Consider the following 26,812-nt stretch of genomic DNA (forward strand, 5'->3'; position numbering starts at 1 on the left):
ATTCCTAAAGACACTATCATGCGCATAGCAAAGTCACAGTTTGCTGATAGTGCTGCCACTAGCAATGGGCAATCGCCACGACCCTTTTCTTCAGGAGTCTCCGGCCCCCACCTGCCCCGTCCACACACGGCCTGCTCCCCTCGGTCTTACGCAGCCAAACCCCCAGTCCACCATTAGCACAGTTGCCAGCGCACTGCTGCCATCGGCTTAGTGATGACGCTCCTGTCCCGTAGATAGTCAAGTACTGTTAGCGTCTGTGGCTTGTGCCCTGTCACACTCTGATGAGTCTGGAGTAATTCATGTGCGACTTACATTTCCGACTTTTATGGGTTGTCATAAGGTCTTCTGGGTTCACAGTAATTAATTTGGAAAGGCGAGGAAATCTGAGCTTTATTAAAATATGAAGCCCAGTTTCCCTCAAAATAGCTTCTGCCACCTCCTCAGTTTCTATTAGTGATGCCATCTAATATCATCTGCGGCTGTTTTTGCCACTCAGGCTATGAATGTTGGGGGCATCTTTAATTCATTGTTCTCCCCAACTGAAGCCTCTTCCCATCCTCCTCATTCAGTTAATTGCCGAGCCATTTGGATGCTGCCCCCATACTGCCTGTATATCCTACGAGGACTTCCCCATCCCAAAGCTCCGCGTTATTTTCCCCTCTCAGTGGTGGGTTGAGCACAGTACTCTCTTGTGTGTAAATTTCATTGCCTGTTGAATCTGCTCTGTGTTCCTCATCCTGCCTTTTAATGCTGGATATCACAGGGCCCTGATCCGCCCTGGCGCCCACTCCACAAATGGGAACCCCCTCCTTACTTGTTTTGAATCAGCTTTTGCCACTGGACTTGCTCATGTGTTTCTTCTTCTGAAAATTCCCAATTCCATTTCTTGCTCTGTCCAATTTTCAAGACCCATCTTAAATATCCCTTGTTTGTTTGTGAAGCTGTCTTCTTCCCTCCCTCCCTCCCTCCCTCTTTTCCTTCCTCTCCTCCTTCCTCTCCTCCTCCTTCTTTTTCTACCAGATACCATCTTTCCTTTCTCTTATCCCCAAACAGCAAAACTGACTCCAAACATCCACAGGGCTTGTTGAAAAGCCAGGGTGTTGAAATGAGGTTCAAAGGCCATGGTTTTATTTTCGGTTGTATGCTTGTTTATAATCATTTGTTGTTTTTGGTGTGTATTAGAAGTAGGTTGTACCTAAGGTAGGATCTTGTTAGTACATCCAGGTAAGGAGGAAGTTATACTGATATTTGTAATGTGAGAACTGTAATTGTGTAGTTATTTAGACATCTGCTGGCTGGGCTGATGCTCTGATTCAGATTTGTTTAGATGCCACACTGTCTTCCATTCATGATCTTATTTACAAATGTTAATGTTGCATGAGTTTGGAGAAAGAGAGAAAAGTGGGGAGTGGGAGTCAGGGCAGGTGGGTGGGAACAAGGTGTTGGGAAAGAAAAGAAAGATGTTGCCAAAATGGAAAAAATATATGTATGGAAAATATCAAGAGAAATGTGTAATATAAAATTAAACCTGTATAGTTTTATGCAAGATTGAGTAAACACATGAACCAAAAGGAAACATGACTTAGAGATCAGGAGCAGAGACTCCGGAGTATACTGATATTGTGTGACTTGTCAAATCACTAGTTTTGGGATGTTGGGTAAGTTACTGAGCCTCTCCAGCCTCAGTTTCCTCATCTGTAAAAAGGGGATAACAGTACCCACCTTTATGGAGCTGTGGGTATCGCATAAGTTCTCATGTGTTAATAGGCCCGACGCAAAGCGAACTCCTTGTGTCGGGCCTGAAGATCGGCCCTGGGCGGCTTTCAGGGTCGGTTCGGCGTCCGTTGTCTCCGATTCTTACTTTTCACCCATCTCTTTTTCAGTTAATGTTGTTGACTTTTCATCTTAGTCTGCTTTCTCTTTCTCTTTCTGTCCCTAAGTACATCAGTTTATATTTCTGGGGCTTGTTATCGAGGTTATCAAAACGTTTCCTGACATTTCATGCTGGATTCTGCTAGAAATCATTTTCAAAAGTGTATGTATTTTTTCCCCTGAGTTATTACTGTGCTCATTCTTTTCCTAACGATTAAGTCTTTTTTGCATAGGTTGTATGTAGTTTGTTGATTTATTTTCCCTTTAGCCACCCTCAAAGAAAGTAATAATTCTCAGGAAATTCCTTAGAGAAAGACCAAAATTAGTGGTTAATTGGGGAAAAAAAATAGTTAAAGTGAGAATTATTAAAAATTGACCTGTTCATTTAAAAAATAATTTTGTGTTAATTTACATTAAAATATATTTTATTTACTGACCTTTAGTTTAGATCCCAGGCTGCTTTGTGAATCCTGCTGATGTAGTCACTTGGGTTTGTCTTGCATTCAACTTCTAAGATTTCTAGTTTCATGACTTTAAAGTGAAATGGGAACTTAACCATACCCATCGAACACAGTGAGGGTAGAATCTCTCAATGTTTATAGTTGTTCTCTACTCTTTCAAAGTTGTTGCACCTACTTTGACAGCTATTTGTTCGTGACTGTCTATAGCATTGAACTTAGGTTCTGTGGACATAACGACTCCATTTTTTGGTTCATCTTTTATTGGCTTATGTCATGTTTAATTACATAACTTTGATAACAGTGCAATGGGTCAAAACAGGGTTTGGAATAAACCACACTGAAACTTGTAAGCATCAATTAAATTAGTAACAGAAGTGAGCAGAGGGTACCAAAGGACAGCAACAGTGAAGGATGTTCTGCCGTGTGGACATTGGGCACATGGTTTACAGGAGGGATAGGCAGGCGTTAGTGAATCCATAGAGTCTCTGAGATGGAAGTCAGTCAAGGGAGCTTCAAACACAGCTGTGGTTCTCAAACTCTATCCGCATTATCAGGCAGCTTGTAAAACACAGGTGATGCTAACTCTGCTGGTCCAAGGAACACACTTTGAGGACCACTGAACTTCAGCCAGTTTTGGTTTGGTGGATGGGGACAAGTGTCTTCAAACTTTAGCACCTATAGGGTGGAAGGCCAGGTGTTATCTTTCCATCTGTCTCTCTACCTGTCCACTAGAATCTAGTGGATAGACATCAGATTTTCTGTTACACTTAGGTCTTGGCATTGTATTGAAATTTATCATTTTTTTTTTTTCCTGTTTTACCTAGGAACTTTACTTGGAATTTGAGAGAGGATGCAAGGAGGGTTTTTAATGTCTGCACGTTCACCGTTTTTTGCTTTCTTGAAAAAAATAAAACTACTATTTAGCTTTTCAACCTGGCTGGGCATGCTGTTTCCAAATCACGTCCTCTCTTCTCCTCACAGAAGAAAAACACCATTTCTGTCTGTTCAAAAATGTGTGTCTGGCACTAGCTGGCCAGCTGCAGAAGGGAAGGCAGTGATGTGTGTTGCTAGCAAGCTGAAGACAGAAGGAGGCAGGTCATCTGATTACTCTGTGATCTCCCTTTCAGAACTGGCTGACAGAGCTGGAGATTTTTGCTATAATCTTTTCCGCTGCCATCCATGACTACGAGCACACCGGAACCACCAACAACTTCCACATCCAGACCCGGTGAGAACGCTGAAATGCTCAGGGGAGAGACAAGAGGGGGCAGGGAGAGAGTTTATAAGCCAGAAAGGTGTCGTCACCTTTCTTTGACATGGTTGCTCTATTTTGAGTTTCTGAAAAAAAAAAAAAAAAAAAGAAATGAATTTTTAAACAAGAGACCAGCCTGGTCAGCTTCGATCAAGACTTAGAGTATAAGAAGCCGTCTGCTCCCAATTCTCGTATTTTATTCATATCTAATATGGATCTCCCTTTTCTCTATTCTCATGCTAACTCTTTGTTATTTAGGTATGTACGGTGCATCCTCTACCTATTTTCACTAGGAGATGGAACAGTTTACAGAAAATCACATAACCACGTAGACCAAATCATTGAGAATGGGCAAGGATCCATGTTTTTGTTGACATGAACAATAGCTGAGACTGGTGCTCTTCCCAGTCCCCCTGACTTCACTTCGGTTCTGTTCAGTGGCACAGGGCTTGGGGAACTAGGGTGTCTCATGTAGGCCATTCACCACAGACCTATGCACTCTCCCTAACAAACTGCACAGGTAAGCACAAACCTCTGTAGGGATGTTAAACACGGGTCGTAGTGCTCCACTTTGAACCTCTTGACTGTCACAGACATCATTAATCAACCTGGGTATTGTTTTTCTAACTAGATGCAGGTTTATCCTTAGTATTCCTCTCAACACAGAATTCCAGGCAAGCTGTACCCATCAATTGTTTGCATTTAGGATGGAACCTTATGTGCCCCTCTCCCAGACTCAGAACTTACCTTCTCTTAAGACAAAGATGTGGAACTGGAGAGAATCTGACAGTAGGGTTAACTGGGCCTTGACATAGGAATCAAAAGAAGCTAGAACTTGGGGAGAGGCGACAAGGCAAGGAGAAGGCACGTAGCAGGGAGGGCAAGTTTAACTCCAAATAAGCACTCGCTGATTTCACTTGAATGAGCAGGTGCACAGTTCAGATAGGTTTGTGTTCATAAATCAATCTACATGTATTTAATGAACCCAGCACTTAATTGTGGGGCACACAAAAGATGACAGTTTCCTCTGATCTGTGTTCAGAAGGGGAATTTTAATAGAATGGAAGCGGACAAAAGAACATAAGCCTTTCGCTCCGTTTTCTGCCTCCTCCCTCCTCACGTAAAACAGCCTCAGCGGCTGCAAAACAGCTTTTTGTGGTCCTGTTGCAAGGTCTTTAAACACAGGGAGTTCCACAGAGCGGCCCTGTTTCGTGGAACCTTTGCTCTGAGGACAGAGACTAGCACCTGCTGAAGGAAGAGAGGTGCGTAGAAGAAGTACCTGCATCTTGGCTGGAGATCAATGTCAAAACCAGTTGCAACACAGAGGGAAATCAGTTACAGGAGTTGAAAATAGCTTAATGTCACAAAACATCCATCAGTGGATGCCTTACTTACCTAACAGGTATAAGATCAGATCACTCACCTGAGGATTTGCAGGTTTTATGTTGTATCTCCACAGGAGTGGGAACATCCCAGTGGAACATTAAGCTTCGTTTGGAATGGACATTGGCCTTCCCTAACAGAACTTTATCTAAAGCATCCCAGCCTGTGTGCTCCTTGTTCAGAAAACCAAGTCTGTGACCAGGTCCTTTGTCCTTTGATGATGTGTTAAGTCTCCCGCTTTAGAGATGTGCTAGATAAATTTCAAAGTTTGCCCAAGGACAGGTGGAAGTTATCTTGGGGGGTGGGATTGGGCAATGGCCCAACTGTCAGAGATGCCGCCTTCCTCCCAACCTTGACACATAGCACCCTGGGGCTGTGGGAAGTCATTTTATATCTCTGGGATTCAGCTCCTTGATGAGAAACCAGTACTCTGTAAAAATCTCAGATGTCATTAAATTAAGGATATAGTGTACAGATCTGTGTTGTCATTCAGCTACGGAATGGTCCTTGAGAAAGTGACAATTGCTTTATAATCCTTATATTCTTCCCTCTCAATTGTCCGTGTATGGCTTCTCCATGGCAACATTTTAAGATCAAGCTACTACCGCAGGAATGTGCAGACTGTACATGCCAGGTGGTATGTGCTCAGAGAATTAGAAGTAAAATAAATTCTTTTATTTAATAAAAAGGTTAAAGTTGTTTTAGAAAATAGAAGGAAGTTCGACCTGACCCGCATTTAAGAAAACCAGCTTTGCTACAGCTAGCAAAGGTCACTGAGGTCTGGATGTGGAACAGTTTCCAGAGAGTTCTCAGATTGGATAGCGCATATTTTACATCCACGTATTGACATTAACATACCCTGCCTACATCATTTGATAGTTTATAATGTTAGTTTTAGCTTTTTTTTACATAAAAAATATGTTTTTATTGATTTTGTTGTTGTTGTTTAGAGAGAAAGAGAGAGAGAGATAGAAATATCAATGTGAGAAACATCGCTCGGCTGCCTCCTGCACGCCCCCTACTGGGGATCGAGCCCGCAACCCAGGCGTGTGCCCTGACCAGGAGTCGAATCGGGACCTCTCAGTCCATGGGACAATGCTCAATCCACAGAGCCACACTGGCTGGACAGTTTTAGCTTTTTTTGTTGATATAAATGGCATGGGGGCAAAGGTAATTGCTAAACACAGGTAAAAGAGATGGTGTATTCTAGCTTGAAAAAGTTACCTGCAAAAAAATCTCAACTGTTTGAATCCCGTTATTTTTCTGGCTTCCTGCTCAGGTCCGACCCAGCTCTCCTGTACAATGATAGGTCTGTATTGGAAAATCACCACTTAAGTGCAGCTTACCGCCTTCTGCAAGAGGACGAGGAGATGAATATTCTGATCAACCTCTCCAAGGACGACTGGAGGTAAGGCTGAGGGGAGGCGAGGGAGAGACTCGAGGCCAGGAAAGGAGCTGGGAGGGGAGGTGACGAATGCTTCTTTGAAGAAATCCCTATGTTTAGTATCTGTGTCTTTATAGGGAAGCAGTTTTAATAGCTGACAGATTTGTTCGGATACATAGTGCTTTCGACACTTTAGGACCCTTGTAAGTGAACGTATTACCAGATAATAACTGCATTGCAGAGTGGAACAACGTGGAATTCCGCCCCCAGCAGGCTGGATTCGCTGCTAATAAACCAATCCTCCTGCAAGTAACAGCTATCAACTACGGAAAAAGACAAACAAATAAAAATACCAACAATCCCATTGACTTGAGAGCTCTAGGGAGTGAACAGAGTTAGGCAACCTTTGAAGGGGTGTCAGAATTCGGAGACTGTGACGGACGAAGTGTGACGTTTTTGTGAGAGACCAGGGTAGGGAAAACTGGAGCTGCTAGCAAGTGAATTAAAACCCCAGAAAAGAGAGAACCAAATAAGGGCAACTCAAATTCTGTGGCGATCTAAATGCCACGCAGAGAGCAGGAAAATGTGACTTATTTGCAGGGGGAAAGACAATCAATAGATGCAGTCTCCAAAATGAACTATTGCTGGAATTATCAAGCAAAGACTTTTAAAGCAGTTAGATTAGAAATGTCACAATCAATGAACTGATTGTGATTGGAAGTGGCAAAAAAACCAAACAAACCAAAACCCCAATGTTTACTTTCTATTTTTTACTTTCATCTTTTTTTCTCCATGGGGTGTCCCTGAAAGGGAATTTCGGACCTTGGTAATTGAGATGGTGATGGCCACGGATATGTCCTGTCATTTCCAACAAATCAAAGCCATGAAGACAGCTCTGCAGCAGCCGGAAGCGTGAGTGGGCGTGTGACGTTGTGTTTTCATAGGTGTTGGAGCTGGAACCTGTCCATGTTGTCACACCTTTAACATGTACTTCCTTTAGAGAACTTTGTCAAATAGTCTCATAGAATGGGCATGTTTGGAGGAAAGAGCATGAGAATTGTACATATCATAGATACAGCCTCATCAAGGTTGAAATGAATAAAAGGGCCAGTAATAAACTGCTCCAATTAGAACTGAAAATATTGCCCTGAAGGAAACTGAATGATCAAAGATCTACTCAGTGCACAGGTGACGCATAAAAGTCAGTCAATGACTCTCAGGTTTTTGTCCTTTTGAATGACACGGTCATTCCAGATAGAGTTTAGAGTCAGTTTTTGAGTGTCCAGCTCAATAAACATGGAGACCTGGCTGGTGACCATCCCAGGTGTAGGATGATGTGACACTTTCCCCGCAGTTCAGCTGAAGTGGGGGTTGAGACAGGAGAATGGAAGGGATTAAAAAAATCAAAGCTTTCTTTAAAGAAACTGTTATTGAGGTTCTGAGAGCTTGATCATCATGTGTTTGGTTCTTCTGGGTTTACAGGATTGAAAAGCCAAAAGCGTTATCCCTGATGTTGCACACGGCAGACATTAGCCACCCAGCTAAAGCATGGGAGCTCCATCATCGCTGGACAATGTCGTTGCTGGAGGAATTCTTCAGACAGGTACTTTGCATTGGGCTTTCATGCCTGGGTGGTTTCTGAATCTTGAATTTCAGCAATGCTGTGATAAGAACTATTGAAATCACAATTTTCTTTGGGGAGGGAGGCTTTACAGATATATATCTATACATCTATATATCTATATATCTGTATCTATATCGCCTCCTGGTCATGTGATGTTTGAATCTTACTCAAATTCTGACTGTCAGAACATGGTATTTCTATCCTATGCATTTCTATTTGGAAAAAAAGCATCTCTTTGTGGCAGTCTTTTGTCAAAATATTATCTGAGGATTCCTTTTTTTTTAATGTATTTTCTAATGGATTGACCAAATGACGACCAGTTTGGCATTGCCCCATGAGATCAAGATGTTACTCTTTAACTGTCGTAATTGGTTGGGTTGTTTATTTTCTTCCAGCTGGCAAGCCATGTTGTCAAATTCCAAAACCAGGTGTGGTACTTTGGGGTCGGGAAGTCGCTAGAAGCCACTGTCCCGATTATACTGAAATGATTACACCTAAGACACAGGGCTGTGATTTCTGCGAGCACAGCCAGTCTTTTGTGGGTGGCACTGCTTTAAAGTGGTTTGAAAAGGCCCACAGCAGTGCAGAGACAGGAAGCGAAGTAAATGTGTGGCACTGTGACTGATGTCCTCTCAAGAAGAGTTGCCATGAAAACATCTGCTTTGTGATGTGAGGTCCCGAGGTTAAAAGTGTTGATGTAAGAAACATTCAAACCTGTAGAGAATTTCTATGAGTTCCTTTGAGCTGAACTGATAACAGTTGCCAGGAGCAAAATCTCAAATGCTCTGGAGAAGGACAGTTTTGCAGTTGCTTTTATACATTTGGAATTCAGGAGGGAAAGTAAGACAGATTACGTGAGGATGGGAGAAAGCAAGGTGGGGATTTAATTACAGGATAGTCAACAAGATTATGTGCTTTCTTGAGGGTGGTTATGCTTCTGTGGGTCCAAAAAAAGAGGCATTTTAAAGGTGTTAACCTAGATGCACAGAAACAATGGACAGGGCTTGCTTAAGGCAAAGATAAGCTTTTTTTTTATCCTCACCTGAGGACATTTTTTTCATTTTTTGTTCAGATAGAGTGGGAGGGGGAGAGAGAGAGACACACATCGACGTGAAAGGGACACATCGAGTGGCTGCCACCTGCACAACCCAACCAGGGCTGGGGACAAACTGCAACCGAGGTACGTGCCCTTAGTGGGAACCAAACCGGGTCTCTCTGGACCGCAGGCCGACGCTCTAACTGCTGAGCCAAACCTGCCAGGGCCAAAGATACAACAAAGAAGTTGTACACCTGGGATGGGACTGCTCACCGTAACCTGCCCAGTTAGAAACTTATGCTCAGATCACCTGTGAGGTCACTTTCAGTTAGATTTATTATAGCATCTTATTTTTTTTTTGTCCACAAAGGCAGTATGTCATGTAAATTGTGGGTCCTAAGCTATAGTTAATTCAAGTTAATACTGTTAATTCGGTTAATTTCTTGTTAATTCAAGAAGGGAGATTCACATCATGGATTCAGAGACCTCTGAGATGCCGTAAAACACTACTTATTAACACTGGTCTCAACTTGGTCTCCTACACTGACAAGAGCTACGTTCTTTCACTGGTTGCTCAGACTTTTGGAAGAGAATTACTCTCCTTCTTAGGGTTCTAGTTTGAGTGGAGAAATTGGAGAAGGCATCTAAGTGTCTTTCTTCTGAGGTTGTACACAACATCTGGTAATAAGGTGGGATTAGAGTTAACAGCATATGAAAGTCCTTTGTTGGTTTTTTTTTATTCCAACTCGTTTGTGGCCTGGGGCTAACCAAATCATTCCTCTGGTTCCCAGTGGTCCTATTTGTGATTTGGGTTTTTGGGGGGGAGTGAGGTGGGGTCGAACTTGAAGGTTGGACTAGATGTTTTTTTAGTGTCCTTACGGCGTTACATGTTCCACCTTTTCTTCATTTTGTCTTTGGTGCATATCATCACATACACACGCACCCCTGAAGTGTACCTGAATACAGCAGCAGCTACCCTATTCAGCATGTGGCTGTTTCTCCCCACAACCACTGCTTGCTTCACAGAGCAGTCCTCCAGGGGAACCCAGTGATGCGGGAGGAACTAGGGAAGTACAGGCGGGGCTCTGTTGTGGATACAGGAACGACTGCAAATTCATCTTTGATTGAGGGCTAATTTCGAGCCGTTTTCCCAGAAGCTATTTTTCCAATGTTAGTGAGAATATTTTCTGCAAACATCCACTTCCCTTATGGAATGCTTTCTTTGATACTGCTTTTGGAATAACACCCCTACAGCCAAGAGTGTTTAATCTGCAGCCAAAGTCGGATCATAGCTCACTATATGAGTTTGAGGTATTGATGTGACTTCTTTCTTTAATTGTGAGAGAGAGATATGACGAATTACTTAACTACATGAACATTTTTTTTTTTCCCATAAAGGAAACCTTGTTTGCATACACATATGCTTGAATTGAACGAAAGTGTGCTAGAGGTCACGTGAAAAGAACCACATTGAATTTCTTGCCTATTGGGAATAGAATGTTAGCTCACTGGACTGGAACTATTTTTTAGTCATTATGATTCAGTAAATTATTTTGATTGACTTAATGTTTTAACCCAGATGTCATAAGCCATTGTGAGTAACCCATGTAAGAGAAATGTTGCCTTGTTCTTAACTATAGATTTTAAATTGGACAGTTCAAATGGGAACTCTTGATGAGATCTTAGAATCCTTGAAAAACTTACATTTGGAAGTTGGGTTGTATTTCAAAATAAGGGCATAGCCTCAGTGTCGATACCAGACCTTCCAGACTTTGCTGAAAGAGTAAGTTACATCTTTAGTTTTATAACCATATTTTACAAAATCCAAGACTCTGCCTTAGGGTGCTTTTCAATGAAATATTGACTTTAAAGAAGTATACGTTTACCTTTTTGGTAAACACATGTTGTAAAAGTCTTCAGGTTCATTTCTGCTGTATTGCTGTGTTTTTATATTTTATAGATGTCTCCTATAATTCTTTGAATTTCCACTCTGTCTGTGGTTATTTTCTCATTTCATGTATTAGTATTTTTTCCCTTTCTTCTCTATGAAGTTAGCTAATTGTTTGTTTTATTGTTTTTTTCATTTTATAATGCCTTGACTGGTATTTTCATTTTTATTAATTCATTTCTTCTGCTTGAGTTTATTTTGTTCTTTTGCTAAATTTCTGAGTCGGGCACTTGATTTATTTCTTTGTATGCTGCCTGTTTAATATTGGAAAATATAAGGCTAAGCATTGTCTTTTTTTAATCATGAATGCCAGAGGTTCTTATCTTCAGTGTGGTCACAATCATTCTTTCCTAAATACTCTGTAATTTTGGTTTAGATATATTTTTTTTACCCAAGAGTTGCTTCAGATAGAGGTGTTTGTTTATATACTTTCCCAGTGGTAGCTTCTTTTGCTTTCTAGCTTTATAATTAGTTTATAGCTTATTGAAATTTGATCAAATAATTTTTTCATTGTTTGGATTTGATCGTGAGATTTGTTTGTTACTTACTATGTAATCAATTTTTGTGAATGTTCACGACTCTTGAAAAGTAGATTTATTTCTTGTGAGGTATAGGATTCAAAAAACAAGAGGAGCACTTACTATATTAACTATGTCATTTAGGTATTTTATCTATTATTTAAAAACGGATCTATCATGGGCTGAAAATATTGACCTTTTTAATAAAGAGGGACATGTTAGAATAGTTCCACGAGGCCAGTAGTTATAGAGTAATAAAATAGTGTATCAATCACATTGGATTGACCTGTTCGAGTACATTTTTTCATATTACTTTCCACACATTTTCTTTTAGTTCATGAATCGATCTGTCTTCCAATGGGAATTCAATGACCACTACTTTAAAACAGGCTTTTAATAGTCGAGTGTCCTCAGCTCAATTCAACTCCAAGGATGCACACGTTATGTGGATGTGGGTGTGGGCGCATGGATGGGATACGCTGTTTAACATGCACTTTTTCAGGGATCAAGTCCAAATTAACGCCAGAGGAAAAGGGGCTGGAGGGAGAAGAGGGTAAAGGGGGATAAATGGTGATAGAAGGAGACTTGACTTGGGGTGGTGAACACAAAATACAATATACAGATGATATATTATAGAACTGTACACCTGAAACCTATATAATTTTAACCAGTGTTGCCCCAATAAATTTAATAATCTTTTTTTTTTTAAAGAAGAACACAACTTCTCACACTAAAACAAAATAAAAAACAACAGTGTTTACACTTTAATCATCAAGTGGTTATTGCTCACCACCCCTTCTTCCAAACCACCCCCATTAAAATGCACCAACCAAACACCTTCCGTCCCTGCTTTGTAGGGAGTAAGAGTGGGTTTTGCTTGCTTCGGCTGAGCTATGCCACGACACTGTCTGCACAACTACGACGTGTATTATAGACATTCCTCTTTCTCCTCATACTGCTCAAGCAGAAGTAGCTCGGGAGTAAATGATGCTTATGCCGCTCGAGGCTTCAGCAGGGCCTGTCGGAAGCAGGAGCGTCGTGGTCCAGGGGTGTCGACACAGGGAGGGGTGCAGAAGGAGCTGGGCCACTTCAGGACGGTTCCTGAGACCCGTGGGTGTCTCCATCGCCCATTGTGACCCCCCCGCCCCCCGCTGAGCTTCCTCAGACACCCAATCCTTTTCCTTCCTTTCGAGAGACGTGTGTGAACTGGTATTCTTTCTCTTTGGCAACCTGCCTTTGGGAGGAAAAGCACTGCTTTTGAACTAGGCCTGGGTTTTAGACCAGGTTGTTATTACTTTTTATTTACTATTAATTTATTGGTGATATTTATTATACTCAGAGTGTATTCGATGCAACAAATTCACTAAATGTTTCTCAAATCTTGATTTAAATATTAGAGGTACCCACTGGGAAACAATCCTAGTTCCTCTTATTGATTTGCAGACATTTTCTCATTCAATCCTCACCATAACCTGATGAGGTAGGGATTATTATCCCACATTTTACAGATTTAAAGCTGAAATGTGGAGAGAGAGTCCACTTCCTCTGATCACACAGCCACAGGGAGGCAGGCCAGATCCAAGCCCAATCAGCAGCCATGAACCTGGGCGGGTTCTTTCATAGTAAAACGAGTCAACACAACGTCACTGCTGTTCGAGGGTGACCTACATTCCCTTTCCTGGGGTGTGTGACTGCGGGGTTGAGCTTCCGGTTCAGGTTGTTAAAAACCATCTCCGTTGTTATTTCGACTTTCCATAGCACTTGCTTATTATAGTGACGCTTTCGGCGAGATTGCGAGTCACGCTTTGTTGCTGTCCAACTGGAGGAACACAAGCAATTACGTCCTGCTCCGCTTTTCTGGTCCACTTTTCCTATGGTCTGAACCCTGCGGCTGAGAACCGAGAAGCAGTCTCCCTGGCCGGTGTGGCTCAGTGGTTAGAGCGCTGGCCTGCGGACCAGTGAGTCTCAGGTTCGATTCCGGTCAAGGGCACGGACCTGGGTTGCGGTTCCTCCCCGGCCCTGGTCAGGGTCGTGCCAGAGGTAGCCTGTCCATGTGTCTCTCTCACATCCATGTCTCGCTCTCTCTCCCCCCACTCTATCTGAAGATAAATAGAAAATATCCTCCAGTGAGGATTTAACAAAAAAAGAACTGAGAAGCACGTGCACCAGTTGTGTGTGGTTTTAGTTAAGCACCAGGAGGAGAAATTCAAATCAGCCAGTTTGAATGGGCATCTTGAATACTGCCCAGAGCTGGGAGGGAGTCACTGGCTCAGGCAAGGACACAGGTGTCAGCAGGAGGCAACAGGAAAACACAGCAATTCCGGCCACGTTGGCGCCGGGCCACGGACCACTGCCTCGTCTCCTTCCCCAGGGCCGCCGCTGCCCGGTGGGCTTTCCGTCCCGCGGCCGGTGCCTTCGCGGGTGGGCGGAACACAGAGCCCCAGTGGGCCTCGGCCTCTCGGTGTCTCTTATGCAGAGAGGCGGCCCCGTGAGGACTTACTGCAGAATGTAATCGTGATCATTAAAGTGGAGGCCGCTGGCCTTCGTGGCAGATGATTTTATTTGCTGAATAAAATCTGGGTGGCTTGGCCTACTGTTCCTAACTTACTGTGGCCTCCTCTATTTTCCCAGGGGGACAGAGAAGCAGAGCTGGGGCTGCCTTTTTCTCCCCTGTGTGACCGGAAGTCCACCATGGTCGCTCAGTCGCAAGTAGGTACGTGTTGGCCAGGCTGTGGGTGGGAGGAGGACCCGCTTCTCTGGGCCGGAGCCTGGCTCCATTCTCCTGGCGTTGGCTCGGGGGTGACGGAGCCGTGCTCCCCGTCCTTCCCCGTGACGTGGGGCTGGTTCATGGGAAGATTCGACAGTGTCATTGTCTCCATCATTCCTTGCCGAGAGAAAAAAAGAGCCTCAACTTTCCAAGGCGATGACACGTATCAGTGGCCGGAAGCCCATTTCCATGCGGCACTGGGAGTCTGTGCATTTCTTCTAGGGATGCTCCCGCCTGCCCGGTCCAGCACAGTCTTCCTGCAGGACCCCACTGGAGGAGTGGCTCTTTATAAGTGTCCCCTCCCTCCCCCTCCCCTCCCCTCCCCCTCTTCCTCCCTCCTTCCTTCCCTCCCTTCCCTCCTTCCCTTCCTTCCTTCCCTCTTTCCTTCTCTCCTTCCTAAAACGGTTGTAGTACTCGTTCTGTTCATGGAAAGAATACTTTTGCACAGCTAATAACCAGAGTGCATGTGCATTGTAAAACCCTCCGCTGAGAGAGTCCCAGTGCCACACAGATGAAATGTCACAGTGCCCTCCACCTTAGAAGAGTCTGAAATCGTTAAAAAATAAATTCAACAGGGATTTGATTTTTTTCTACTTGTGTTTTCAGTACTTATAATTGTCAAAATAATGAGTATGTTGGCTCTCTGTTAGGTGGAGGGCACCGCTAGACACTATAATAGATGTTAATAAAGAAAGGGACACATTATACATGGTACCTGCTCTCAGAGACGCAGAACCAGTATTGGACGGTGGGCGAGATGTTCTGGAAACAATCTGTTAGAGTCACAGGGTCAAGGTGAGGCTTTGTACATCATGCAGCTGGGTCAACACAGAGCGTGTGAGCCGTCAGACCCAGACAGACTTGGTGAGGGGTAGTATTTGAGCGCAGTCCTAAGAGAGACGCCGGCAGATGGAGCTGTGCAGTAGAGGTTGTTGGGGGCAGCGGGAACAGCTTTCGGACACGGGGTTAGTGTCTGCTAAGCAGGGAGATACGGAACAGCCTAGTAAGACCAGGGATTACGAACAGCTCCAGATACTGGAACAATGGGTGGAGAGCAGAATGAAGCAAGGGACATGTTTGGAGAGGCCATCAGGCCCCGATTACAGACTGCATGAAGAATATATGTGCTTTATACTTCCGCGTAGGAAGTGAGGGTACATCTAAAGCATGTTAAGTAAGGCTTAAAAATATATAAATGATGGACTAAATCTGGCCCACTCACTGCTTGATCCTGTACATAAAGTTTTACTATAATGCAGCTAAGCTCATTCATCTGTATATTGCCGATGGCTGCTTTTGTATGACGGGCCAAGGTAAGGAGTTGTCACGGATATGGTCCATAAAACCCCAGATATTTACTACTTAGTCCTTTAGAGAAAAAGGTTGCCAACCCGTTTTAGAAGGATTTCTCTCTCAGGAGCGAGGAGGATCATTGGAGGGTTTTGTGTAAGAGCAGAGGCAAGGAGACCAGCTGGGCGCCTCCTGCAGGGTCACCGGGAAGAGACGAGGGTGTCAGAGCCAGGGTAGTGCAGGGACTCCCCAGGAGAGAGGTGGGCAGACGGGACATTAAGGATTCGGCTGTATGCAAACCTCAGGTAGAGGCAGCAATTTAGGCTGAGTGGACGGACCATGGCACCATTTACAAGGGCTGGAGGAAAAGCGATGAGTGAGTTCATTCTGGTTTGGACTTGTTGAGTTTCACCTGCAAGAAGAAAAGGTGAAAATGCTGTCATCAAAGACTCCGTTTCAGCTGCAAATGATACGGCAATGAAGAGCCATTCAAATGTGACTGTCAGTGTTTTCTTATCAGGGTGCTCTGGGCATTTGATTGCGACCATTCTTGTCTTGCCGGTTACATTACAGGACCATCAGCTTTCTCACTGACGGTCATTACAGGGCAGCATCTCCTCCACCTCAGTCACTGTGAAAACCAAACACGCATCTGTATGTTTCCAAACACTGTGTTTCCCTTGGCTGGCAGTCCGTGTCCTTCCACGTTTCACCTGGCCACGTGATGGATCGCCACCAGTAGTTCCAGCCCTTTGTTTCCTCCTGACGTGTCACAGGACACGCGATGCTGTTGACCTGCTGAGGCATCACCAGCCCAGCATCAGCTATCTCCCCAGCATGGGGAGCGCTCGAAGGGCAGCTCCAGACTGGACCCCTAGCTTAGCTTCCAAATGTTTCTCCAACTCTGCTTGCCCTCTCCCATCCAGATGTGTCCCCTGTTCCTCAAAGTCAGCCGATCTCAAACTGAGCCACCGCCTTCCTCCCCAGCCTCACATTCCCCATCTGTGTTCTCTCTTTGCTGTGGAGGTCTCCCACAGACCCCACCCAGAGGCAGGGCCCACCCAGAGGCGGGGCTGCTGCGCCTCCGCCTCTGGCCTTCCCCCTTCCAGGGCCCTGGGTCCCACCCCCTTCCCTTTCCCGTGAGCCTTCTAACATGATTCTCCCAGCCTCAGCCCCTCCTTCTCTCTGCCTCCCCTCCATCTTGCCAGATGAATTTGCCCAAAGAACATTTAAAAAAATCTTATTATGGTGCTGCCCAGACATCTCAGAGGGCTTCTGTTGCCCATCTGAGCCCTAACCCCTCAGCTCTGCACTGCTGAGCTGCCTTCCAAGGTGCACCCTAAGGCAGCCCTCCAGGTCCCGTGCTCTTCACTTTGTTTATTCTACCCCCTTCCCTGGGAGGGAATAGCCTCAGGGATCAGCACAAACTTCACCACCGCCTTAGAGCTACCTGCAGTGAGAGAGAAAATATCCTCCCTCCCTTACCGGCCCAGGGACCTTTCTTTGGCTTTTTCTTTGTTTCTTTCCTTATAGCTAGGGGGCTCACTTTTGTGCTCAGTTAGCCCTTCCACTAAACCGAGGGCAGGCAGGCGATGTTATTCACCTTCATCTCTTACACAGCGCTGGCCACGGCATTTGTTGCTTAGTGGATGCTGAATTCGTATTCTTAAGCACTTTACTGGACTATCTACGAAAGAGTCATAGGAAAATTCTGTGGGAGAGAATGGAGCTGGTCATGATGTTGAAGTCAAGGAACATAGTAAATGAATAAGACCAACCCAGTCTCTCCTGATCTGATCCGGGGCTCCTGCGCAGATGAATTTGAAAAGCCAGGCCTCACCAGTTCCCCGGGGACCCCAGAAGGGCCCCAGCGAACACGGGTGTCTCTGAGCGTGCTGTTTCCCGCAGGCTTTATCGACTTCATTGTGGAGCCCACCTTCACTGTGCTCACGGACATGACCGAAAAGATCGTGAGTCCACTCATTGACGAGCCCTCCCAGACTGGCGGGACAGGACAGAGGCGTTCAAGGTCAGTGGACAAGCTCGAAGGCTGGGGTCAGGTTGGCCTGTCCCTGAGGACAGAATTCTTCTTTGGGAAGGGATGGGGTGGATTTCATAATGGTGTGAGCCCCGCCTCCTTCTTATAAGAGAGACGCCAGCCTCTTCCTTTTCTCAGAGGAGTTGAAGTTGCACTATTTGTACTCTCTGGGCTGGCCAGGAAGGAGGTGACCCTGGTCTAAACGATGACTGGCAGGTACCAGTGCATCTCTCCCGCCTCCCCGTTCTCTCTTTGGGTACCTCCCCCCACGGCAGGTTTAAACATCCTGATCCTGTTACTCGTTAGCTGTGCAATCGCAGGCAAGTTGACTCAGTTTCCTCATCTGAGAAAATGTGGATTATAGTGCTCACAGGTTGCAAGGAGGATCAAATGGGTTATTCAGTCACAGAGACCCTATAACAAGGCCCAGCACAGAGGAGGCGCTAGCTACAACTGTGTCAACACTTAGTCTTTGTTAGTGTTATTCCTACCCTTCTCCTTGTCCATACGGGACCATGGGCTTTGTCATACAGCAGAAAGGAAAGAAATGGGATGAACAGAAGAAAACAGAAAGAGGAGGAGTAAACAGGGAGATGGGAAGGCAAGAGGAATGTCAGGACAGTGGGACCCCAGGGATGCTCAAGGTGCGTGGACTCAGCCAAGCCTCAAACCAGGAGGACCGAAGCCCCTGCCCGAGCCCCAGAGCCCGCAGCTCTGCAAACACCGGGCTGGAATGTGCTCTCCTTGTCTAGTCAGCCCCGGGTGTCAGCCACTGGGTTTGCTTTCACTGCTTTAGGGCCTGAGAGTGGGTGACTTTCCTTTAAAGCTACCCATAGGGAATGCACTTTCTAAATTTGCCAAGTTGCCCATGTTTAAAGCATAAAGTATGGATTTAAAAATGGTGTCTTGCATGCCTGGTCTCCAAGCTGTCTGTCTCTCCACCTTCTCCCGGGAGCATAAGGAAATCACTGGATCCTGGGATCAGAGGCACCCAGCGCGGGGCAGGCAGGGCTGGAGAGAAACAGGACTAAGTGGCTGAGCAACTTGGAATTGTAGTGCAGAAGCAGGTGGATGAATTGTGGAACCAAGCTGAAGTTCACGTTTAAATTAGCTCATTGCAGAAAACTGAGGACAGAAACATTATGTAGGGGATTCAAGTCATCCTGAAAAAGAGGATACCAGTCAACAACAACAACAAAAAAGGGGGAATATTGCTACTCTGGAGGCTAAAATATTGATTTTCTTTTTCTACTGAAAATACAGAATTTGCCATCACATATGGAAAATAAGAGTTATAAACCCCTGATGACTTGCTCACGGGCATACATTTTCCAAACACTAACCTTCCTCTTCCAGTCCATCTTGCCTAATTAACCTTTTTGTGTGTGATCTTTTTTTTTTTTTTTGGTCCTCAGTTTGAACAACCTCAGTTCGACGGATGCAAAGCGATCGGGTACCAAGAGCGCCGGCTCAGAAGGAAGTGCCCCGGTCAATGATTCCGTCATCCCTGTCGACTATAAGAGCTTTAAAGCCACGTGGACTGAGGTCGTGCATGTCAACCGGGAGCGATGGAGGGCGAAGGTGCCCAAAGGTAACCTGCTATTGGGGACTCTTCCAGAGACCTGTCCAAACCACTTGGCACCCACTCAGACACAAGGCATTGCCGCCCCTGATTTACAGGTTGGCAAATAAGGTGCAGTCTCAGGGCAGAGATTCAGATTGCTGAATTTCAGCATCTACCCTCTTTCTAGAATTTTATTTTTCTATGACCATTGACATTAAATATTATTTTATATTAGTTTCAGGTATACAACATAGTAATTAGACAATATCCTCCTGATAAGTCTTGTACTCACCTGGCACTGTACGTAGTTATTAAAAAATTACTGGCTATATTCCCTCTGCCGAACTTGACATGCCCGTGACTATTTTGTAACTACCAATCTGGGGAAAAGCATCCACCCTCTTTTGATTCTCATTTTATCAAAAACTCGATGCGTGATGGGATGACACAGACCTCCAAGCATGACAGCATGACCTTGGCGCCAAATGACAGAATTCCTTTTCTTGGTCTAAGATTACAGAGGATGGGTGTTGTTGGTTCTTGGTTTCTGCCAGACCATCGTGTCATTTCTTATTTCATATCATGCGGCACAATTATGATGCCTTTATTCTTTCTTTTATCTAAGCAAAGCCTGTCCAGTAGCTGCTTCAGCCACTGTGTCGGGACAGAAGGAGTGGCAATTTTCTGACATGCATTTTTATCTTCCTTTCATGTTCACACTCTCCCTTTGGTAATTACTCAGACTGATCTGAGACGAAAGCAGCTTGCATGTAAACAGAAATTGGCTGAAGTAAACATCATCAAAATTCAGATCAGGAAAGTCATGACTCTTGGTACCATGCACACAAATATTGTCATCTGTGTTTCTTGAAAGCGGAAATTCATCTGTTCGTACATGCATTAGTGTTTGTGAAGCATGTACTACATGATCAGCACACACTATATGCTCATACCATAGTCTAGGTGAGGACGCATACCAAGGTAAGGGGTATGAAGCGGTGATGCCCAGTTCCAGGGACACCATGGCTCTTGGTGCTCAGTGAAGGGGCTGATCCCCCTGGATTAGTGGATGCAAGCCTTCAACAGCAGTCGTCTTTTGCTGACATCTGTCGAGTGCCTACTATGTGCCAGGTTCTATGCCAAGGGTGCAGAGATGAGTATTAGACATCCTTGTCTTCAGAGCTCACAATCTCCTGGGGGGAGGGGACATCACTACAGACTTTTTTTCCAAAGGCAGGGCTTTAGTGAAGGCCTTGCTCTCGTCACCTGCACCCGCCAGTCCTGCGCGACCCTCACTGCAGGCAAGGAGGGTTTCATCCCCAAACACAGCGTCCCATACTTTCCTCCACCCAGTGACCGCACAATGCAGGGCAGGGGGGAGGGGCTGGGCAGAGCATGTGGCTCTATCCCTGGTACATCAGGTGCTGCTTCCACTGTGGGAGGGGAGAGACCTGACTTGGAGTCGGAGTGATTCAAAGGCCAACCACTGTGACTTACCCACAGAATCCTATCTGGGTGGCTGCTCGCTTCAGCCGGGGCCATGGGTTTATATTTATGGCACTTCTAAGGCATCACTGGGCCCTTAGCATTTCGGGACAGATGTTGCACCCTGAGCTCTGGAGGGAGGCAATGCCTCCTTCATATTTTAAAAGTAGCCTCTCACCGTCCATTCAGTTGCCTGCAACATTTAAATCCTCCTTGTTGGCAGGCACTGCAGCCGGGGTGGCAGCCACGGCACTGGGCTCCGGGCACCGGGCACCGACACTGTCTCCAAGGAGGCATGCTCTTAAAATCAATTACACTCATTACACTTGAAAACCCAATTCCTGACAACACGCAGTTTAAAGAGCTACTTCCAAGTCATTTGTTTGCAATTATCTGGCTTACTAAAATTACCTTCTGAAAGGGATCACCTGGGGGAGCATTAGACAGTTTTGTTTTGTTTTTAAACCAGGGAAAACTGGCCCTTGAAAAAGGACAGGTATGTAAACAGCTAATAATTTTTCAGTCTACTAGGTGTACTGGTAGAGATATGCTTAGGCTAGTTTGGAAGCATGAGAGGGCTTGGCCCTAATGCTGCTTTGGGAATTGGGGAGGTACCTTGTAGCCTGTACTGCAGGATTGCCCAGGCTGGAGCGCAGAAGAAAGTGTTGTATTTAGAAACAGAGAGAAAGGGGATAGCCAGAGCCGGGTTATGTATGTTCTGTGGGAGGATTGTTTGGTTATAAAAGCAAACTCCAGTTAGTGGTTTGGGGGAGAATGGAACCCCCACTCGCCTCCTGCTCTTCGGCAAATGCAGGCAGATTCTTGAGAAAATCCCATTTGGGGGGTGATAATACGCATCCCAGAGCTGATGTGAAGAACAGAGAGAATATCTGTAAAGTGCAGAGGACAGAGCCTGCACATGGCCAGTGCAGGAAGTGCTGGCCGTTACTTTTCAAAATTGGAAAGGGAAGTTGAGTGCAAAGTTAGGAAGGTGGTAAAATACCCACCTATAACTACTATTTTATAACATTTTCAGCCTCCCAGGAATGCTGTTGACTGGTTGGTGTTAAGAAACACCAGTTTGCCCTGGCTGGTTTGGCTCAGCAGTTAGAGCATGGGCCTGAGGACTGAAGGGTCGTGGGTTCAATTCCTGGTCAAAGGCACCTACCTAGGTTGCAGGTTCGATCTCCGGCCCCAGTCTTAGTCATGCAGGAGACAACCAATCGTTGTGTCTCTCTCACATCAATGTTTCTCTCTCTCCCTCCCTCACTCCCTCCCTCTCTTCCACTCTATCTAAAAAAATCAATGTAGAAATATCCTCGGGGGATGGGGTGTGTGGGATTAACAACAACAAAAAGAAACACCAGTTTGCATCTGTTTTTCTGTTAGTGATCAGTTTGAATGAGGTGATCCCAGGCTGTTTCCCTTATGTTCTTCTTTAGAAAACCCTGACTTCATGAAAGCTTCCCTGCATGAACATATATTGTTATTAAACTGATCAGAAATGGGAGTGGATCTAAAGTCTTGATTTTATTAACCAATCTGATTTACAAAGCTAGGGAGGCCAGACAGAACCAATAGCTCTTAGGAAAGATTAAATCAATATTTTTTATAGCTCTGAGGGCTGAAAAATCATTATTTCCAAACAAAGATATATAGGTATAACAATTTGCAGGTTTGACCAATGTTGATAAATTTCCATTCATTATTTAATACTTTTTAAACCTTTTTTTAGGTTATAATACCAAAAATGAATTTAAAAAATACATAAAGAAAATAAAAATCACTTACAATCTCTCTAGCCAGATATAACTATTGTTGAAATTCTACTGTAATTCTTTTTCATTTGATTTACCATGTATTTATATGAATAAAAATTGCCTCATAAGTTGGGATCATAGTATGATACCATCTTGTATTTTACTGATTTATTTCTGTTTTGAGCATTGTATCCTGATACAGAGTAGTCTCAGAAAGTATGATTTAAGTGGCTACATTGTATCTAATACCACAGCTGAATCATTCCTCTACTGAGCATTTTGTTCTCAGTTATACATTATTATTGTGTATAACATCGTTATGAACATATAGGTTCAAAAGTCTTTGAGCCTACCTCTGATTGTTTGTCTAGGATACATTTCTGCATTGGGAATTCTTTTGTCAAAATAAATGAAAAAAAAAAAAAAAAGAAAAGAAAAGTAAAGCTCATGATATCTATTAGCAAAATTTTCTCAGGAAGTTTTTTTTAAACTTATGTTTCCTCCTGGTATAAGTATAGTGAAAGTGCCTGTTTCCCTACATTTCCACCCCCTGCCTTTGCATTTCCTATTAGTATGTTTATATTTTTATTATTGATTCATAATAACTCTTCATATATTAAGGATGATAATTCTTCAGTTGACAAAATATCTTGCAGTTTCTGCCTTACCAGTTTGTCATATGCCTTTTAAGTTTGTTTATGGTCTTTTAAAAATACTTCCTATTTTTATTTCACTAGAGATGACTGTTACATTTTTAAACATTTTTTACTGAATTGTTTCTACAAATGTAAAAAGCAAGTAGTATATAGTGATAGTCCTTTGAAAATGTTGAAAAATTCATTGAACTTTTTCTTACTTTCTCCATATTTACCAATTTTCACTGAGATAATATGAGATTTCAATCTAAATGATTACACATTATTTTATAATTACCTTATAATTTAATATTATTTTAAATATTTGCAACAAGTTTTATTTCTAGCTTGACAACAATTACTTTTAAACACTAAGATTTACAGTTTCACCGAACAGTGTTAACATATTTTCCTTATTCTTAAGTGTTTAATATTGGATGGATTTTTCTGTCAGCTGAGCACTTCTTTGGCCAATCCATTTGGAAAGGACCCGTGGGAACACCTGAGTCCTTAGATGTCTAGAAGTACCTTTCTGTTGTTATTGTAAATAACTGAGTGTTGACTGTTCAAAATCCATATAGTACTTTGTCTATTTTTTTTTTACAGTTATTAGTTTCTCTCTTTTTCTTCCTCTCTCTCTCTCTCTCTCTCTCCGTTTGTAAGTAGTTTAAGAAGACATTTCAGAAAATTATATCAAGGGATAACTATCCCAATACTATTTTAACCAAATGCCTATAGTATCATTATTCAGAAAAACAAAATGAATGAAGAAATCAATGTACTTCCCCAAAACTGCATAGACATTCAGTGTGGGATAGAAGCAGCTCTCAGGAGGGTTGTGACTTACAGATCCTGAGGGCTCTGCTCCACTTCAACTCTTTACTGTGTACTTTTGGTGAGATGGGCTTAAACTACACTTTTGCTTTCTGCTAGACTAGAAGCCAAGGATGCCGAGGATCTTAAATCCAAGAGCCGAAAAGTTAGTTCTCTGCATACATGCCATTGCTGAAATCTGTCAGCCCATACAGATGAACTGTGCTCACACCTACATTTTCTCCCTGTAGAAAAAGTTTACGTGTATTAATAATTTCACCCTGAGAATATAAGGGAATATGATTACAGTGGAACAGGTCTCTCTTCTCTTGATGTGTTTGCTTGTTTTTATCTTGAGCAGTACTGCTTTGTGTGCTGGTGGTTGATCACACTGAGATTAGATATTTCAGGAACATGAGGAAGAGGCGGAAGCAGAGAAGGTGCAGGGTGATACAGAGCTGCCCACGTGGAGAGTGATTGCTGGAGGGGAAGGACTCAGAGTGGGGCCCGCTGGGATTGGAATTGACTATGATGTCATAACAGTTACCATTTGCTAATTTAAATATTAATTGCCTGCTGTCAGCTGTAGTTGAGCAAAACCAGATTTGCTTCTGAAATGGACACCCAGCCCAGTTTTCATTTTTTTGCTAGATTTCCCATATAAAATTGGTCTGACTCAGTTGTCAAATGAATTTTTCTTGCTGAGATCATATTTTTTACTGGTTTTTTTTTTTTTTAGCAAACCAGACTTTCAGACCTTAAGATTTTTAATCAAAATTATTCTTAACTTGGGGATGTTTTGAATGTTGAAAGTTTGCCACAGGTTCAGTGAGGATTCTGTGAGGGGCTTATAAATTATTTTATCTGAAGCCTGAGTATGAATGATTCTCTTCCGCATGCCTCAGTTTCTCTGTATAGTAAGAACAGTCACCTTTTTACTCACCTACGTTAGTGGTTAAGGAAACCACCATTTGTCACGTGGCTAACTCTTTCAAAATAGGACTTTACGTTTGTATATTTTCTGTACGTTACAGCAGTGTAGATTGTTGATGATGGAATGTGGACAAGCCGGGCTCATTGGCAGAGAGGGTGACTCACAGCATCTTGTACATTTCATCTTGTCAACAAATAATCCAAGAGCATCTGCTGTGTGTCAGGTGCTGGGAATTCAGGGATGGAGATGACATTTGACCTTTGTCCTCGGGACACGGCAGAAGGAGGAGCATCCAGGCAGGCCTTCTGTGGCCCTGCAGTCTACAGAGAGTGCCGTCTTACCACCTTCTTCTGCAAGGCCATTCATTTACGCTTTAGTTGTACCTTCCTGTAGAAATCAGAAGACATATTGTACGATATATGCACATAATTATTTTGTACAGCAATCTTTCTTTATCTTTTTGTTGTAAATTATAGATACATCCTGTTTGGAAAGTAGGGTGTCACATAATATTGAATGGCCATCATTTAAAATTTAAAACAGTGCTTGTTAACCCTGACTGTGTCTAGAGTCATCCGGAGAGCATTTACAATATCCTATTCTTGCTCTTCATTTGTTTTGTCTGGGATGAGGCCAGGGCATTGATTTGGATTGGTGGATGGATGAATTAATGAAAGGATGGATAAAAATCTCATAACGTATTAAGGAGGACATCTCAGCCAGGCAAATATAAGGGCAAGAAAAGTAAAAAGAAAGCCCAAGGTTATAGACATCCACAAAGTTCAGTCCCACAAAGCCCCATAAACACATGCACCAAATGTGGCATTCTGCTCTTTACCAGCCCAAACAAGGGAAACGTGATCATACTCATAACCACTCTTGTGCCTATTAGATTAAAAATAAACTTGTCTGTGAAAGTCAGCTTTTGTCAGGACCAAGACTAACCAAGAGAAATAAAGAGGACCCTTGATGATGAGGTGTAGGGCATTTTTAACACATTTAGAGAGAAAGAAAAAAGTCAACAATGTTTTTTATAATGGAGGTTGACAGCACAGTCTTATTTCCTACACTTCGCGACCTGCAAGGGCCTGTGTGATCCCAACCTTGCATGTTCTTGGTCACCTGACTGCATCATCTGTCACTGACCCCTTGCTAAATTTGCTTGAGCCGTGCTGGTTGATTCAGTATCCCTAGAACATATCAAACTCATTCCTACCTCTTCCCTTACATTTTTTTATTTCCTCGCCTGGAATGCCATTCTCTCTGATATCGCATGGCTGGCAATTCACCATGCAGTAGTTTGTCCAATGTCACCTTCTTCACCTCCTTGTGCAAGGTCATCTTTCTCCCTTATGCTGGTCGTGTTCTGTCATATCACCCTGCTTATCATTTCTGCAAAGCCCTTTTCATCATTGGAAGTGTGATCATAGTGATTTGTTTACTTAATGATGGTCCTCTCTGTTCCATAAGCCTGCTGGCTGCAATGTACCCAGCCCAAAACAGTGCTTGACACCACAGCTGCTCAAAAAATATTGGTTGACTGAATAAACCAATGTTTTCATAGACACTTGACCATGTGCAATAATGCTATGTTTTTGGTTAAATGCAGAGCCAGACCCTTTCACAGTCAACCAAATTGGAAATCAGGCTGATACCCTCTTACTAAAGGGAAGACACAGATAGGGACACCTGGCCAAACTAAACGCCATCTCTCACCTGTGGACAGTTTGAAGACCATATGTTTTTGAAGGCATGATCATCCCCTTCCTACTTTTAACTTTACAAATGGTGAACTTGAACTATATTATTCTGCCATCTCTTGGCCTGCCGGGATTGGTGCAATGCAATGAAACTACAAGCACACGCTGCTTGGAGTGAAGGGGGAGCTTTGCAAGGGAGCAAATGCTCCAGATCTTTGGACGCAGTCCCATTTATTTGCAGATTGGTACCCCTAGGTTACAAGCGAATTTATGTAAATTATTTCCTTGAGATGGCGTTTCTGCAAACCATATACCCTAGCTTTGTCTCTTGCTTTTTATGAGAAGAGA

General features: G+C 43.6%; 1 protein-coding gene across 1 annotated transcript in view; it reads left to right on the plus strand.

Moving 5' to 3' along the window:
• PDE1C (phosphodiesterase 1C) overlaps positions 1 to 26,812 on the plus strand; it is a 393,209-nt gene that overhangs the window by 303,934 nt on the left and 62,463 nt on the right. The window contains exons 9-15 of the mRNA XM_036246613.1: positions 3,461 to 3,561; positions 6,248 to 6,376; positions 7,163 to 7,264; positions 7,835 to 7,955; positions 14,110 to 14,191; positions 17,444 to 17,564; positions 18,989 to 19,164. Of these exons, the coding sequence (XP_036102506.1) occupies positions 3,461 to 3,561; positions 6,248 to 6,376; positions 7,163 to 7,264; positions 7,835 to 7,955; positions 14,110 to 14,191; positions 17,444 to 17,564; positions 18,989 to 19,164 (832 nt within the window). The remainder of the gene's footprint in view (positions 1 to 3,460; positions 3,562 to 6,247; positions 6,377 to 7,162; positions 7,265 to 7,834; positions 7,956 to 14,109; positions 14,192 to 17,443; positions 17,565 to 18,988; positions 19,165 to 26,812) is intronic.

The sequence above is a fragment of the Molossus molossus genome, unplaced genomic scaffold (genome assembly GCF_014108415.1).
Source record: "Molossus molossus isolate mMolMol1 unplaced genomic scaffold, mMolMol1.p scaffold_m16_p_7, whole genome shotgun sequence".
NCBI lineage: Eukaryota > Metazoa > Chordata > Mammalia > Chiroptera > Molossidae > Molossus > Molossus molossus.